Raw genomic sequence first — 15,225 nt, 5'->3', positions numbered from 1 at the left:
TTTGCTGTATTTATGTAGTATCGCTTTAAAACAAGTCAGCTATATCAGTTGACAATTGGCAATTTGTCAAGTTAAAACTGCCCTACCAGTTTACACAAACACACACACAGCGTAAGCACTTGCTTGTTGTTTTTCTCCAACTCAACTTCCCCTTCCATAATAATAAGTGGAGTCACAATTCTAAAATTATAACAGGGACTTTACCACATGTCTGCTTTTAAATATTAAGGAAAAACAGTGTAAAAATGTAAAGACAGAATCAGAACAATCATCTTATAATATGATCCAAGTTTAATGAGTGATACAGAAACATTTCCTCGAACATACAAAAAAAAAAGAAAAAAAAAGCAACACCGGGTGTTTGCAACATCGAGGCTATGGCAACTATGAAAACAGGACACAGCATGTTCTCACACTGGCCAACACCGACGAGCAAACAACATCATCTCTGTAGGATAACAAGTCTTTGAGAGTGCCGTTTGTGACCATGAGACCAAATCTCAAATGACACCGTTCCCCATATAGAGTCCTACTTTTAGCCCGAGACCCACATACAGAGCTGTGCCTGTGGACACAAAGTAGAGCACCATCCAGAAGATGGCGGTGTGATTTGAGAGAGGACCGCAGAGGAAGAATGCTCACTATTTTTTCTTCTTCTCATCTTTCTTGGCACCGTCTGCTTTCTCCTTCTCCTTTTCTTTCTCCTTGTCATCTTTTTTCTCTTTGTCATCCTTCTTCTCTTTCTTGCCTTCCTCCTTTTCCTGTCCTTCCTTCTTTTCTGCATCTCGGTTGGAAATCTTGTTGTTGATCAGGTTGTGCAGAGCCACCACAGAGCGTATGAGCGAGGCCAAGTAGACCACCAACATCTGGTCATTGGTCTTTAGGTAAAAGGCTTTTGTGAACTCCTGCAAAATACAAAAAACTTACATATTATCCCAGCAAACATCTTCGTAGTTTATTATGTATAATAAAAGAGATTTAATATTGCTATTTGATGCAGTATTTGACCACAGATTTTTAAGATAAGACTCCCCCTCCCCCCAACACACACACACAAACACACAGAGCTCATATTCACACCCAAGGTTTTGTTTATCACAGCAATTAAAAACACACATTAGTAAGGCATATGAGTATTTTATCACGATATTGAAAATGCCAGTTCATTTTTGAGTTTTGTTTAAAAACACTATCACACTAAACACAATTTTCCTTATTACGTTTCTGCATTGATTATTAAAGTATTTGTAAAGCTTTAATGAAAAGGAAAAAAAGGTAACAGTCACATCTTTAATTTAGTGCAAACATGAAATTCCCAAAGTAGCATACAGCTATACGTGTTTTATAATCTCTTGCACTTAAAAAGCTGCCAGATTAAACATGAAGTAAACAGACCTCAAACATAAACAACTTACCAGTAGATTTACATCAGGCAGCAGGTTGAAAACATCCTGCAGCTGGTAGATGATCTGGTGGTTGATGGGAAGTTTGCCTGCAGCCACCCTCTCTAGGTAAGAGCGGATGTCCAACAGCTTAGAGTTGAGTCCCTTTAGGCCGTGAACCTGGTTTGTGATGCGTTGTGATAGTGTGCCCACCGTTGTATCTTTGATGTCTCTGTAGAGGGGATGCAGCTGTGTCACATTTGGCTCACACATGTGAACAAGAATCAACTTGTTTTTTATTTTCTCCTCATTTGTGTGTTCCCACACCCCCCCCCCCCCCAAAACAAACAAACAAACAAACAAACAAACACACACACACACACATACACACTGCAGTGTAATTATGCATGTTAAGGCCAAAAAACAATGCAGTGGTTGCTAATGTGATGTATCCTCAGCACAACCACATTACACTTGGTCAGAGATGCATGTTCACTAAAGACAGTGAGTAACAAAGACTGCAAGAAATTGATCAGCACAGTGGACAAAAGATATGTTATTCCCTCTGACAAGAACAACTAAATATTGCATGGGACCTGAAGAGGTATATCACAACTCATGAGAACTTTGTCACTTCACATCCATGCAGTTACAAAGTAGGGCTGGGCCATATTATACCGTTCACAGTAATACCGGTACAATGTTAGGCAATGATAAGAAAATGAAATATCGCCATAGAATATGGGTAAAACACGCATGCGCAGTGCTTTTGTTTTCATACGCACATGGCCGAAAAAGTATGGGTAACGGAATGTGAGAGGGGAGAAAGCGGATCGTTGAGTGAAACGGATGAACCAGAATTGGTTTGTAAAAATGGTGCCACTTCAGTTATGTGGAACTGGTTTGGTGTTTGTCCGTCAGATACCCACCAAAGCACATTTTTTTGTAGAACATGCAAGCGGGCCATCGTTATTGCCGTATTTGTCGGACTAAGGTGCTCGTAAATCTGGGAGTAATCTGGGTCCTAAACTCCGTCCTATTCATTCCCACAGTCAAACGAACACTGCAGCATCACTGAGAGTTAAAAACTGTCTAAATTCTTTCATCTTTAATAAAACGATCAGCATTGCTGCTTTACCAGGAATAACTATTAAGTTTAACATCCAGGCATCCATGAAAACAGAATTTATTACATTTAATGGAGTTAGAAGTTAGCAGGAAGTTAGCTCGCTAGTTTTGCTAGTTACCTAAACATGATATAGCATGTTCTGACTGAGATATTTCTGAAAAAATTCAAACGTACAGCTCTCCTATCACTTCCAACATAAATGAAGACAGGAAACTAAACAGCAGTGACGTTTGTAAGGTTATTGAAGTTGGGCTAGGTGGTATATAATGATGTGCTACGTGATCGCTAGCAACACAGCTATGTTAGCATAAGATAAACAGTGAAGCTGGAGGATGAACGCTAACACTTTTCCACTCGATAAAAGTTAACGTGAAGGTTCCTGATGGTTAGAGACAAATGCAATCGCATGGCAGTAAATGGTAAATGGAGTCATTAATATACTGCAACAACATGGGAATAGAGCAGCTGTGATAGAATACAGCATTAACAATCAATTGTACAGAAGTGGAGGAAGCAAGAAGAATGAGTTGAATAAAGTTTGATTTATCTGACTGCTTTGTTTCGCTTAATGTGTCTTATAATCCTGTGCACCTTATGGTCCGAAAAATACGTATTTGACTTTTTTATTTGGCACACTGCAGTTTAATGTTGCAAGGCACCTCTTTTTAACTTCAGTGGATATTATACATGGTTATGCTCAGGATATGTCAGCCCATTTCCACTGGAAATGCCTTTTGGTTAAACTTTCAGCAAGGAATTTGCATTTGCACTGTTAAATTTTTATATAGCTTTAATGCACATAAAAAACAGCTGCTTGTTTAAGTGAAAATAAATGGATGGGGGTTTTTTTGCGCTAGTAAAGTTGTGTAGTTGTATTTTGTCTCGCATCAATTATATCGTCAGTTATATCGTTATCGCAAATTTTCAAATATATATCGTGATAAATATTTTGGGCCATATCGCCCTGCTCTATTACAAAGGATTTTATATTTTGCCTTTTCTGCATTTAAGCCAGCTTAATAAACATTTTATATGTCGGCAAAAATGTTTTAATTAAAAGAAATGAAGCACAATGTAAAAGTGAACGCAGTGCCCGGTTAATTTAATTGTGTGTTAAATTTTGGTCCAATTCTTTATTTCTATTTTTCTTCTTCTGAGAGGTGCAATTTAGGCGAACGAGGATGAATGTTATGTTGATGCAGAGATTTTTACATCAGCAGGAACATGAAAGCAGAGTTATGTTTATATCAAAGTCCAATAAAACCATTTTTGTCACTAAAATCAATTTTTATCTCAACACCAATCAAAATAATTGTGATAAAATTTGCCATAATCGTGCAGCCCTAGCAATGCACAGTTGATGCTCTGTACTGTTATACCACTTATTGTTTGTTTATTGAAATCTCTATTCGACTAACAGTGTAGCATTAATGTGTTTAAATTCAAATGTTTGTTCAGTACCTCAGCAGGTGCTCCACTCCCACTTCTTCTGCTTCCTCAGCTCCAATCTCACTGGTGACATGTTCAAATGTCTTGGACGTAGGAGTGCCATCCTAGAAAGAAGGAATTATCCATATGAATTAAGATTTTTTTTAATCTGATCTGAGGAAAAACAACTAAACAAACTACTTGTTTCAACTTTTGTTGCCCCTTAGCAATCACTTACATCATGGATTTCCTCCACAGAGATGTATGCTTCTGTGGGCAGACCGAGATCTTTGGGCTTTACGTCTATGATGACCAACACCTGGAAGTGTAGAACAAACGTTTATGTCAGAAGGATTAGAATTAAAGCGAGCTGATGTCCACAAACATGCACATTAATACAAGGAAAAAGCAAATCAGTTACTTACCGAATTGGTACAGTACCGCTTGATGAGCTCATTGATGGCAATGTCATTCTTGTGTAATTTGGGTCCTGTGTGGTACCAGCCAACTATTCGTTCTCTGGCTGAAAAAGTGAACGCAAATGTATGAATGACACACTAACATTAAAAACATACTAATTTAAGAGACAGACGCACTGCTTTTACCATTAACTTTCTTGAACATGCCATACATGTTCTCCAAGTAGTCATGGTCCAGGAACCAAACTGAGTCATCCCTGTCATCCTCATCAAATGGCACTGGGGAGGAAAAAAAACAAAAACAACTTGAGAGTGTTGGCTCAGAATACATATTCTGTGCTGTAGCAGTAAGTAATGAGACATGAGACAAGCCTGACTTAATAGATCTTCTTAAACTGGTACATCACTTATTTTTACACTCGTGTCCTGTAATCGCTTAATAGTTAGAACAAACAAAAATAATAATTAAATGAATAAGGACATGGCGCAGGGGAGGAGAATGTCAGATAAATACTGGGGAGCAAGAGCATATAGGGATTTGTAGGTGTGAAGACCCCATTATATCCACCGTATAGCAAAGCTGACACCAAACTGACGTCACATCTGCTGTCGCAAGTCTGTTTCTGCCAGCTGTGCACCTCTCAATTTTTGTAATCTGGTGTGTTGTGCCACTGCAGACACAGTTGAAGACACAAGTGTGTAACTGTCAGTTTTGACCACTGTTTTAATGCTATATCACTACAAAAGAGATTCACAGCTTATACAAAGGGAGATGTTGCATTAGTCTGAAAAGATGAGACTTTGTGGAAAAATGATTTATTTTCGCTTTTGACTTCTCTTCCTCCTATATCAGCGCTGATGTGGAGATTTTGTCTGATCAATTATTCAGAAGAACACTGCACTGGCTAAATTATATACCGGCTGTGTGCTGACGCTACCAATAGCACATGAAGTCACCAACGTGACCAGTGTACTGAGTAGTGATGTGTCAGTCGCGAACAAAACGGCTCTTAGAGCCGGATCTTTGACGTGAACGACGCGAGCCGGCTCCTTATCGCGAGCCGTGGGTTTTGTTTTGTTTTTTTCTCTCACCCTCTCTCTCGCACTTTTTTTCCCGCTTCACTCCATACATGAGCCCTAGGCTTTGCACTGGGAAGAGGGGGAGGGGTGGTAGTTACACTGGCAGTAGCACAGGAACAGAGCGGGAGGGAGAGACAGAGAAAGGGAGCCAGGGACAACAACGTCACATTAGAAAGGTATAGTAATCATCCACAACTATTTTCAGTTGTGGATGATAAAGGATTCAGAAAGTTTATTCATGCAGGCCCATATGACAGAGAATATGCATGTTCTTTTTGTTTTCATATTTTAATTTATATTTAATTGTGTTGTGGTTTGCAGTGTTTTGTGTTGTTTCACTTTAAATTTGTTTAAAAGGAAAAAGCTGAGAATTTAAATAGTTAAAAGTGGAACTGTGACTATATTTACAGTGGCCCCTAGAGACAAAGCACGTACAAACTCCAAAACACGTACAAAACACAACAGAAGTGCTCCAGGATGCTGGGCGCAGTGTTGAGCTTTTGTTACCTAGTGGCTACACAAGCCAGCAAGTACCAACGACCGGATTTGGTGTGTGGTAGTAACAGGTAAATTAAGTTTTTTATTTTTTATTTTTTTATTTTATATTATTTATGTTACTTGAATATATATGAGTGCTTGTGTATAAATACACAAACCATACACATATGCTTTCAATTGTGTAATTTAAGTGATCTAGGTAGGTGTGTTTTGGAGTTTGTACGTGCTTTGTCTCTAGGGGCCACCACATATATTTATATATAAACATATATAAATAAAACTTTTTTTTACATTAGTAATTCCTTTTGTGCATAATTTTATATTATTGTTAATAATAAATTAATTAAAGCAACAAAACAACCCGAAGAGCCGGCTCTTTTTAGTGAGCCGAGCCGAAAGAGCCGGTTCTCTAAAAAGAGCCGGAAATCCCATCACTAGTACTGAGCCCTTAAAGGTAGTGATGATGTGTTGTCAGGACAATCTGGGTAAAAACTGGCTGTTATGAACGCACTGCGCCATGTCCAGGCACATACAACTCCATAAAAATGATTCCAAGCTTTAAAATGAAAACAAAAATAGGTGTTTGAACAAATGTTTTATCACTGCTTTAGAAACAGCATTTGTCTATATTAACATGGCAGAAAATGAATCAGGTTGGTCACCCACATGTTTAGTGGACATGCTTGTGTCAAAAATTGGATGAAAAGCAAAGGTCAGAAACAGAATACCAGAGATTTCTTTACTTCAAGATGTTTAATGGTTAGTAAATGCAAGAAAATAAAATAAAGCAGAAATCACAGACTGTGAGATGCTGCTGGACTTGGTAGACTATAAAGTTAAAAGATATGTGGGAATAAGATAATCAAGAATCTAACACGGGCACTGGAGTCATAAAGTGTCCGTTTCTGACTGTTCTAACTAAAACACATTCCGTGAACACACATTTTCTAAAGATATAAACATATTACAGTGGAAATTGACAGTGTAGATGCTTGGCTTAAGTATATTAAGGTGAAAAGATGTCTGAGGATGTACTTTTACCTGCAAAACTATTTGAGACGTCCAGAACTTTTTTCTGCCATGACCCCAGGAGGACACCGACCACTCGTTTCTGATTTCCCACTTTTCCTATCCTGTAGATTCAAGAATTTAAAAAAAGAAACGAGCAGAGGAAGCTGTTATCGTCACAGATTTCTGTAAAAATGTAATCAATGGAGCCCATACAGTCTGACTCGTTAGCTAACCTGTAAGCTAAGCTAGAGTCAGTGCACAGCTTAGTCATGTTTAATGACACCAGATCAAACTGTTCGGGTACGTGGATTAGTTTGTAGAAATGCTAATGAATAACACTCTTTTGCGGATTCATTTACAGCTCATACAGTACATTGACACTTTCAGAAGCTAACTAGCTAACGGCACTCTGACTCAGCATGGCTAACCTTAGCTTAGCCTAGCTGCGGCGTCACACTTCAGGACACTTTGGAGTCCAATATTGATAATAAGACGGAACTTAAATACAGATCTCACTGACCTGTTGAAATGATCCACCACGCTGAGCAACACAAGGGGGTGAACGACCACATTTTCCACCGCTAACTCCGGCATTTTCGCAGGCAGGATAAACAGAACACAACACACCTCCACACAATGACGGCTATGCTACACTTCCGCTCGCTCCTGACGTCTCTTCCGTTTCTCGTGGCAACAGAGAGACCGTAGAGACGCACAAAAAAGAGCAAGAAGGCAATTGAACACCGACGAAATGGTACGACTTTATGAACAACTTTTAATTCAATTCAATTCAGTTTTGTTTATATAGCGTCAAATCACAACAGCAGAAGCCTCAAGGCGCTTAAAGTTATCATTACTACATAATGATAACTTTAATAATGTTTATGTTTACCAAACAAGGTGAACAATACATCAACCTGCCAGTACTTACTGGCTACCGTTATTTTTAAGGGTATAAAAGTATTACAGCAGGTTTACAATCCGAAATGATACAAACCACTATCAAATAACCACTCAAAGTAGAAGTCTTGGCTTTATATTTAATTTTTTGTTCATTTTCATTCATGTTCATTTATTATGTTATATTTTTATTTTCTCTTTACTACATTTCAGTAATATTATACGAAACTAATCACACAATCACGATGGATTATGAACTATATAAGACAGAAAGCCTTAGTATTTGTTCTGTCATTTGATTCTAGCAAGCTACACTTAGTATCTGAAAATGAATGACACTTCCGATAAGTAAGTAAAGTCAAATGGGGGTGACTTTACTCCCATTACTTGAGTATGCCTGCTGCCACTTATACTTGTAAGACATTGTCATAAATCCTTCCAATTTGTTATCCCACTAACAGTCGAGAAGCAGGGTATAAATAGGCCACATACATTAATAAAAATGTCCTTTTTTTCTTTTAGAATATATTTAACATTGTCTAACTTTAATGTGACACGGAATCCCTCAACCATCAGGTTGATTACAGTTTTATCAGTTCTGGAAAAGCCACATTTTTTATGTAAACGTGCACCTGATCATGTTTTTGGTTGACCAGGGTGAGGAAGTTGAGGCACAAATGAAGAGGATTGAAGCCACTAAAGGTGTGATTGGAACGCTAGTTGTCGATCCAGATGGTAAGCAACACCAAAAAGCAGAGCAGTACTGCTCAGAATGATGCTCTGTCACTTTTTTTCACAGAGAGGAAATAAAATATTCATGGATGTTATAATTAGTTGAAATGGAAGAAAGTTAATAAAGGTAAAGGACAAAAATAATGGTCTGCGGCAGCTTAAAACCCTCTTTTGGTGTTAAAAAGTTACTGTTGGGGTTTTCCGAAGAGGCACCGTGTTAGTTTTGCAACAGATAGCTATCGACAGTTCATTTCAGTAAATAACTAGCAAGAGCAGCACAGATTAGTGGCTCCATGAAGGATTACAAGGGAGCAAGTTATTGCCTAACAAAAATAACACAGTGTAACTGCATGGTTAACACGTTTTCTTACACCAACACTGTTTGCCATTAGATCGTGAGCCCCCCTCCCCCCCATGTGTGTGAAGAACGATCCAAATCGCTCTGTGTACACACTGCTGAAAAAAGGTGTGAAGAGATGTTTTCATTTTGTAATGATCTCTGTGCAGAAATGCAGTTGAAAAGCTGAAATGCAGCTCAGTTTTGCTCAGTTTCAGTAAAATACTATTACTACAGAGGACCAGAAAGGGACTCAGCTCTAAATATTCTACATGAGGACAGAATGAAGTGTTACAGGACAGAGTGCTGTGCTCACAGCTTTGAGTCATCCACCCGCCACAAAGCACTTTCAGTGCTCAGTTAAAGTAGAAAAATGCCGTGTAAGTACCAGTCTATTTCCATTTAAAATTACACACTCTCTGATAACATTTAGCCTTCCCATTTCAAATAACTGAGCACTCTAACTGTCACAAACCCCCAAAACAATATGTCAGCTTTTACTATGTTAAATTTACTGTTAAACTGCTTTCAGTACCATAACCAATACCGTGCCTCTTCATTAAATCCCAACAGCTGCTTTTTAATGCCAAAAGATAGCTGTGCTCTAGAGGAGAGCATTAATAAATCTGGCCCATGGACACAGTTATTATTGCAGTTCATATGTATTTGGTTTCCCTTTCAGAGAACTACAGCGAAGCCACGGTACAAGATGCATTAGGCAACTGAGATATATTTTTTTTAAATAATAGATTTGCAGTGTTTAGGATTTTTAGTCAAATTATGCAGTCATAAAGCTCTGCAACACCAAAAATCATTTTTATGTAGTTTGTTTTTCTCCTGCTCTCAGATCTGTAATATAGAACATTTAAATATCTGGGAAAATGCAACAGTTGAGAGAAAAAATTACTAAAAAAAATGAGAGCAGATTAATGTCTGAATTACAGTATTTAGTAGTAATTTTAAAAAATACATAACCTCACATGGCATACAGAAGAAAAAAATGTGTGCTTAGATCAAGTGTTAGAGTCCAGGTTTACACCGTGGAATAATAAATAATAATAATAATAATAAAGCAGCTCTCCTCTGGATGAATCCTGCGCTCCACCTGAGCTGTCACATACATCTGTAACTGTGACATTCAAAATTCACTAGAGAATAAGAGAGGGAGTGAGAGGGCCTCAAAGTTAGAGTGTGTGGGCAAGAGTCCCACAGGATAGTGTGAAACAGAGAGAGAAGACATATCCAGGGAGGAGGGAACTGAAAGCACCATGTAAGAACTGATGAAAATGGTCAGACAGATGACTTTATGTTTGTAAATTTAATCTGTTTGATCACTTTTGCTCAGTTATGCCTGATCAGTGTGTGTAAACAAGTAACAGCTCAAACATGTGCATGACTGATGCTCTCAGCTATTCAAATAGGAAGCACTAAACCTCTGCCAAAAAGAACATTTAGGAAAATATTAAAAATACAGTCTGAATGTCTGATGAATTTCTGAATGAATGAATTTCTTTTAAGGTGTTCCCATCAGATCAACTTTGGATCAGTCCATGACTCTACAATATGCAGGGCAACTTCGACAACTTGTGGCATTGGCCAGAAGCGCAGTCAGAGATATTGACCCTCAGAATGATCTCAGCGCCCTCCGAGTCCGCTCCAAGACCAATGAGATCATTGTTGTAACAGGTGAGTGTATATTAGTTAGGGTTTGTTGACTTAATGATTATCTGTGATAGGGATGTTAACTTTTGGCTCAGTTGTTTGCCTGCATTTCCATGGTTCAGCTTGTCTTTTATGTCTCTGCAGAGAACAACTATCTGGTGATAGGCATCCAGAAGCTTCCTGAGCCAGACGTTTCCATGGGCATGGGGGTAGGGATGTTGAGTGTGTTGCAGCACCACCTGCTAAGTGCAAAAAGAAAAAGAAAGAAAGACAGAAAAGTTTTAAAATGTTTCAAATAATATTTCTGTTGTTATTTATCTTTTCTGCCTTTAAATAACCAGGCACCATGGTCAAATTATGTCACATAGCCTTATCACCAGGTGCTACAAATGCATCTTTCAACTCACAATTGTACGAAAGCAAATTTTAGATTTATTTTTCAGTTTGTTTGTTTGTTTTTTGAATGATTAGCTTGTAAAAAGATCATAAAGGAGGAGCAGCAGATAGATGAGCTCCATCCTCATACTCATGGAGGCTGCAAACTCTTTAAATTGTCTCCGTGTGTATCAGTGTCTTCTTCAAAATCATAATTTTCCAACTTCCGGTCATGGTTATGGTCAATGAGGATGCCAAAGAGTATCACACATCTGTCCCAGATGAATGTTCTAATGGACTCTTTGAACTCATTGGACATTCATTCCCAGAATCAGGGAATTTATCACCTTAACCTCTGGATACTAAGTCACCTCTGGATTATTATATAATCCAATAATTGTCAAATACGGTGTATGCCTAGCATTGCATATCAGTAACAAATATTTTGAGAACCAATTACATGAAAAAATATGTTTTTATATCCACTATATGGGTCACTTTTTAACTGTTTCCGTCATATCAAATACAAATTACCCTTGAGGTAACATATGTACACACATTCCACTATCTTGACATTGACTCACTATCCACATACTCCCAGTAGGTCTCAGAAACAGCTTCATTGCCCTGATACTTTATTCGTCTTGTTCCTCGTCCTCTTTTTCCTCCTGCTGATCAGACTCTTCCTTATCCTCAGACAGGTTCTCCCTTGGGACTAGAGTATCCTGGTTGGCTACAGAAGGAGTGAAGTGATGGCTATTGATGTGTGCACTCTGAAAGACATGGATGAGATGAATGTTTCAGCTGAGAGAAGAAAAGAAGGAGGCAAAATAACAATGTCTGTCCTTGAAGCCATTTTTAATCACATCATAAGAAGACCACATACATTGTGAGGCTGTGCACACTGTCACCACTAGATGGCAAGACAGCGTTATTTTTTTTTCAATTCACTGGTGACACGTTTAAATGTCTTGGATAAATAAACTAATACTCGTCTCGAAATGTTTTGGTGCAACTTAACATTCACTGACATCATGGATTTCATCCAGGGAGATGTACACTTCTGTATGCCTGACTGAGATCTTTGGGCTTCACGTCTATGATGATCAACACCTGGAAGTGCAGAAGAAACGTTTATGTCAGAAAGCATAGAATTAAAGCGAGCTGACGTCCATGAACATGCAAATTAATAAAAGGGAAAAGCAAATCAGTTACATTCCAGGTTGGTACAGTACCGCTTGATGAGCTCGCTGATATTTTTCAAGAACAGGTTCTCAAAGTTGTCATTGTCCAAGAACCACACTATTTCTTGTCATCCTCAAGAAATGAGACTGAGGAAAGAAGGTGCTGGCACAGTGAGTTAAAGTATATATTCACTTTTGATAATTTAGGTCAATACTGGGCTGGAGCAGTAATAACACATGAGTAAAGGCCTGATTTTATGTATATTTTTTCATCTTAAACTGGTACACCACAATGATTGCTTAGTTCAAGAAATTACTCCTACAACTACAAAATAATGTCATGCTTTAAGATGAAAAAACAAACAAACAGAAAAAAACAATACCAAGTAAATACAGGTCCATTATTGCTAATACAATACCAATACTGATACTTTTACCCTATAAAGTGTCAAAATACAAAATATATTTTAAGTTTATTTTGTATTTTTGATTTCTTATGTTAAGTTCCTGTATTGTTATTATTAGTTAGGGTTTAGGATTAGGATTCAACTTTATTGTCATTACACATGTATAAATACAGGGTAACGAAACACAGTTTGCATCTAACCAGAAGTGCAAGAGCAGTAAGTGCAATAAGAGCAGATTATATACAGATAAGTTAAGTGGAGAACAAATATACAGATATATATATATATAGATAAGGGCAGGATAAATGGTGTAATAGTTATGAACAGAATTATGTACAGAGAGACCAAATATACAGATGAGCTACAGACAAATGTACACTGTGTATACATATGTACAGATATACAGATGGCCTGTATAGCATACAGATGTTCTACATTGCTATACAGATGGGCAAATATGCAGATGTACTATGAACAAATACACAGATGTGCTACATAAATACATACATAGATGTACCGGTGTGTGGCAAACAGATCTACAGAGTGCTATGAATATATCTACAGTAGTGGAAGCGTAGTGCTCTGAACTGACTATAATAGTGAACAGCGTACGCATTATAACAGAGACTATGTATGTCAGTGTCCTAAAATCTATAGCCGTAACCAATGTGAGAATATGGTGAATGTTGAGAATGAATGACAGCAATGATCGTGGTCACTAGGAGGGATAAGTGGAGGAGTGTAGAAGGATTGAGTGAGTGTGGATGAAAAGGTTCAGCAGGGGACTGAGTTCAGTAGGGTGACAGCTGTGGGACAGAAGCTGTTCCTAAACCTGCTGGTTTTTGTCTGAAGGGTCCTGTAGCGCCTTCTGGAGGGGAGGAGCTGGAAGAGTATCTTGGCAGGATGAGAGGAGTCCCTGAGAATGATGTTTGCTCAGCGTAGACATCTATTCTTGTCGACATCCTCAGTGGCAGGAGGTGGAGTCCCTGTGATGCACTGAGCGGTTTTCACCACCTGCTGCAGTGCCTTGCGGTCAGCAATAGAGCAATTTATGTACCAGACTGTGACACAGTTGGTCAGGATGCTCTGGGTGAGTTTTAGTCTTTATGATTCACCCGTGTCTCCTTGTTTATTAGTCTTTTTCTGTTTGTCACGTGTTATCTCCTTGTCTATGTAGGTTCCCTTTAAACGTGTTAAAATGTTTTAAATAATATTCCCATTATTATTCATCTAGGAAGTTTTAATAAATAGGTAATAATACTGAATATGCCTTTGCTCTTAATAGCCAAGCATCATGGTCAAATAATGCTACATATCTTAGATGCAGTTGGTTAGAAATTAAAAATTGCACTCAAACAAATCTATTTTTTGAAAGAAAGAGCAGCAGATTGATGATCTCCATAGTCATGCTAATGGAGGCCGCAAACTCCTGGAATTGTCCCTCTATGTATCAGTATTCTCATCCAAATCATTTTCCAACCTGTGGTCATTAAAAACATGGTAACGATTCATCAGTTAGTTTGAATCCCCTTCTCATCTTAAAGAGAGTGATCTGTTTTAGCCAGAAGTTCAAAAAAGTATTCATAAGTTTTAGAAAAGTAAAAGCAGTCATTTGCAGTGGGGAAATATTGTAGTATAATCAAAGCCTAGCTACCCACTTGACTAAAATTGCTTAGGTGTTATCAAAAAATGCATGTGATATAAGAGTGGTGCAAGCTCTAAGTGTGAACTTGCATCAAATCATGCCTGATGATAGCAAAACTAAAAGTAATCATTTCTATCTTATGTGCACAGCTTTTAGTTTGGCTAAACCTGTCAAATAAATGTCAAGGCAGAAATTTTCCTTCAGGCAAGAAATATAAAGCGACATAAAACATAACAATTACTTTGTGCTTGTGTTTTGAAGTTGAAACATTTTTGTCGAGATGAGAGAGAAGAATCGGTTTAGGATCACACTGCGCTGCAGAACACAGAAAATGTTTCTGTTTCTGTGTATGGATGTGAAGTTGAATCGCATGTTATGGTCTTCACAGTCACTGCACGGAATGCAGTTAAAGACTCTTTTGCTGATTTTGGAGCATCAGGTCATACAGCATGTTCAAATGTGGTCATCAAAACCTCCCAATCGTGAAAAATCTTTTCAGGAAAATCTCTTGTGTTATTTTTTTTTAAATGAACTGAGATAGGGTTTGTTGACTTAATGCTTATCCACGGTATAGTATTTATTCCATACCATAGGTTATTATGCCATCTTATCTGAGCTGGAGACCTCGTAGACCCTTTAAAAACAAAAAAACAGAACAAAAAACAAAAAAACAGAGACCAGAGCTCATTTTTCAAAAACTGATGTCCCTTTAATTCTGGGACTAAAAAAAGTTTAATATATGACAAGTACATTACTGAGTACAGAATGGGAAATAGGTGCAATAAATAGAAATAGGCAGAAACATACAATTCTAAAAACCTTGAAAGTTAATATTTGGTATGACCACCTTTATTCTCCAGCACAGCCTGTGTTTCTTTCGTAATTTCTTGAACTGGTGTTCAGGAATAGCTCTCTGGGCTACTTGAAGGACATTTAAAGGTCTTCTTTGGATGTTGGCTGCGTTTTGTTGCATTCTCTGTTGCAATGTAGCAATACTGCTTTATTAATACTGAGGTCTGGGCTATGGGGAGGCCAG

The 15,225-nt window shown here is 37.9% G+C and overlaps 2 protein-coding genes across 3 annotated transcripts; one reads left to right on the top strand and one right to left on the bottom strand.

Moving 5' to 3' along the window:
- Positions 1-268: 268 nt before the first annotated feature.
- psmd7 (proteasome 26S subunit, non-ATPase 7) lies at positions 269-7,626 on the bottom strand. Its single transcript, XM_087843055.1, has 8 exons — positions 7,468-7,626; positions 6,978-7,069; positions 4,545-4,637; positions 4,365-4,462; positions 4,178-4,258; positions 3,973-4,064; positions 1,416-1,614; positions 269-905 (listed from the first exon to the last, which is right to left on the bottom strand). The coding sequence occupies exons 1-8, from the start codon at positions 7,539-7,541 to the stop codon at positions 642-644; spliced, it is 993 nt and encodes a 330-aa protein (XP_087699181.1). The 5' UTR covers positions 7,542-7,626; the 3' UTR covers positions 269-641.
- On the top strand, positions 7,599-11,955 carry LOC102780210 (dynein light chain roadblock-type 2-like). 2 transcript variants are annotated; one of them, XM_035907118.2, is made up of 5 exons: positions 7,599-7,701; positions 8,504-8,582; positions 10,435-10,602; positions 10,723-10,787; positions 11,655-11,955. In XM_035907118.2, the coding sequence occupies exons 1-5, from the start codon at positions 7,699-7,701 to the stop codon at positions 11,670-11,672; spliced, it is 333 nt and encodes a 110-aa protein (XP_035763011.1). In that variant the 5' UTR covers positions 7,599-7,698; the 3' UTR covers positions 11,673-11,955. The 2 variants fall into 2 exon arrangements, with proteins under 2 accessions (XP_035763011.1, XP_006789556.1); XM_006789493.3 differs by having other exon boundaries at positions 11,651-11,955.
- The last annotated feature ends 3,270 nt before the right edge of the window (positions 11,956-15,225 follow it).

Source organism: Neolamprologus brichardi, chromosome 7, assembly GCF_056152115.1.
Source record: "Neolamprologus brichardi isolate AB-2024 chromosome 7, ASM5615211v1, whole genome shotgun sequence".
In the NCBI taxonomy this organism is placed as follows: Eukaryota; Metazoa; Chordata; class Actinopteri; order Cichliformes; family Cichlidae; genus Neolamprologus; species Neolamprologus brichardi.
Note: the sequence above shows the minus strand (reverse complement) of the source record. Positions and strands in the feature narration are given on the sequence as shown.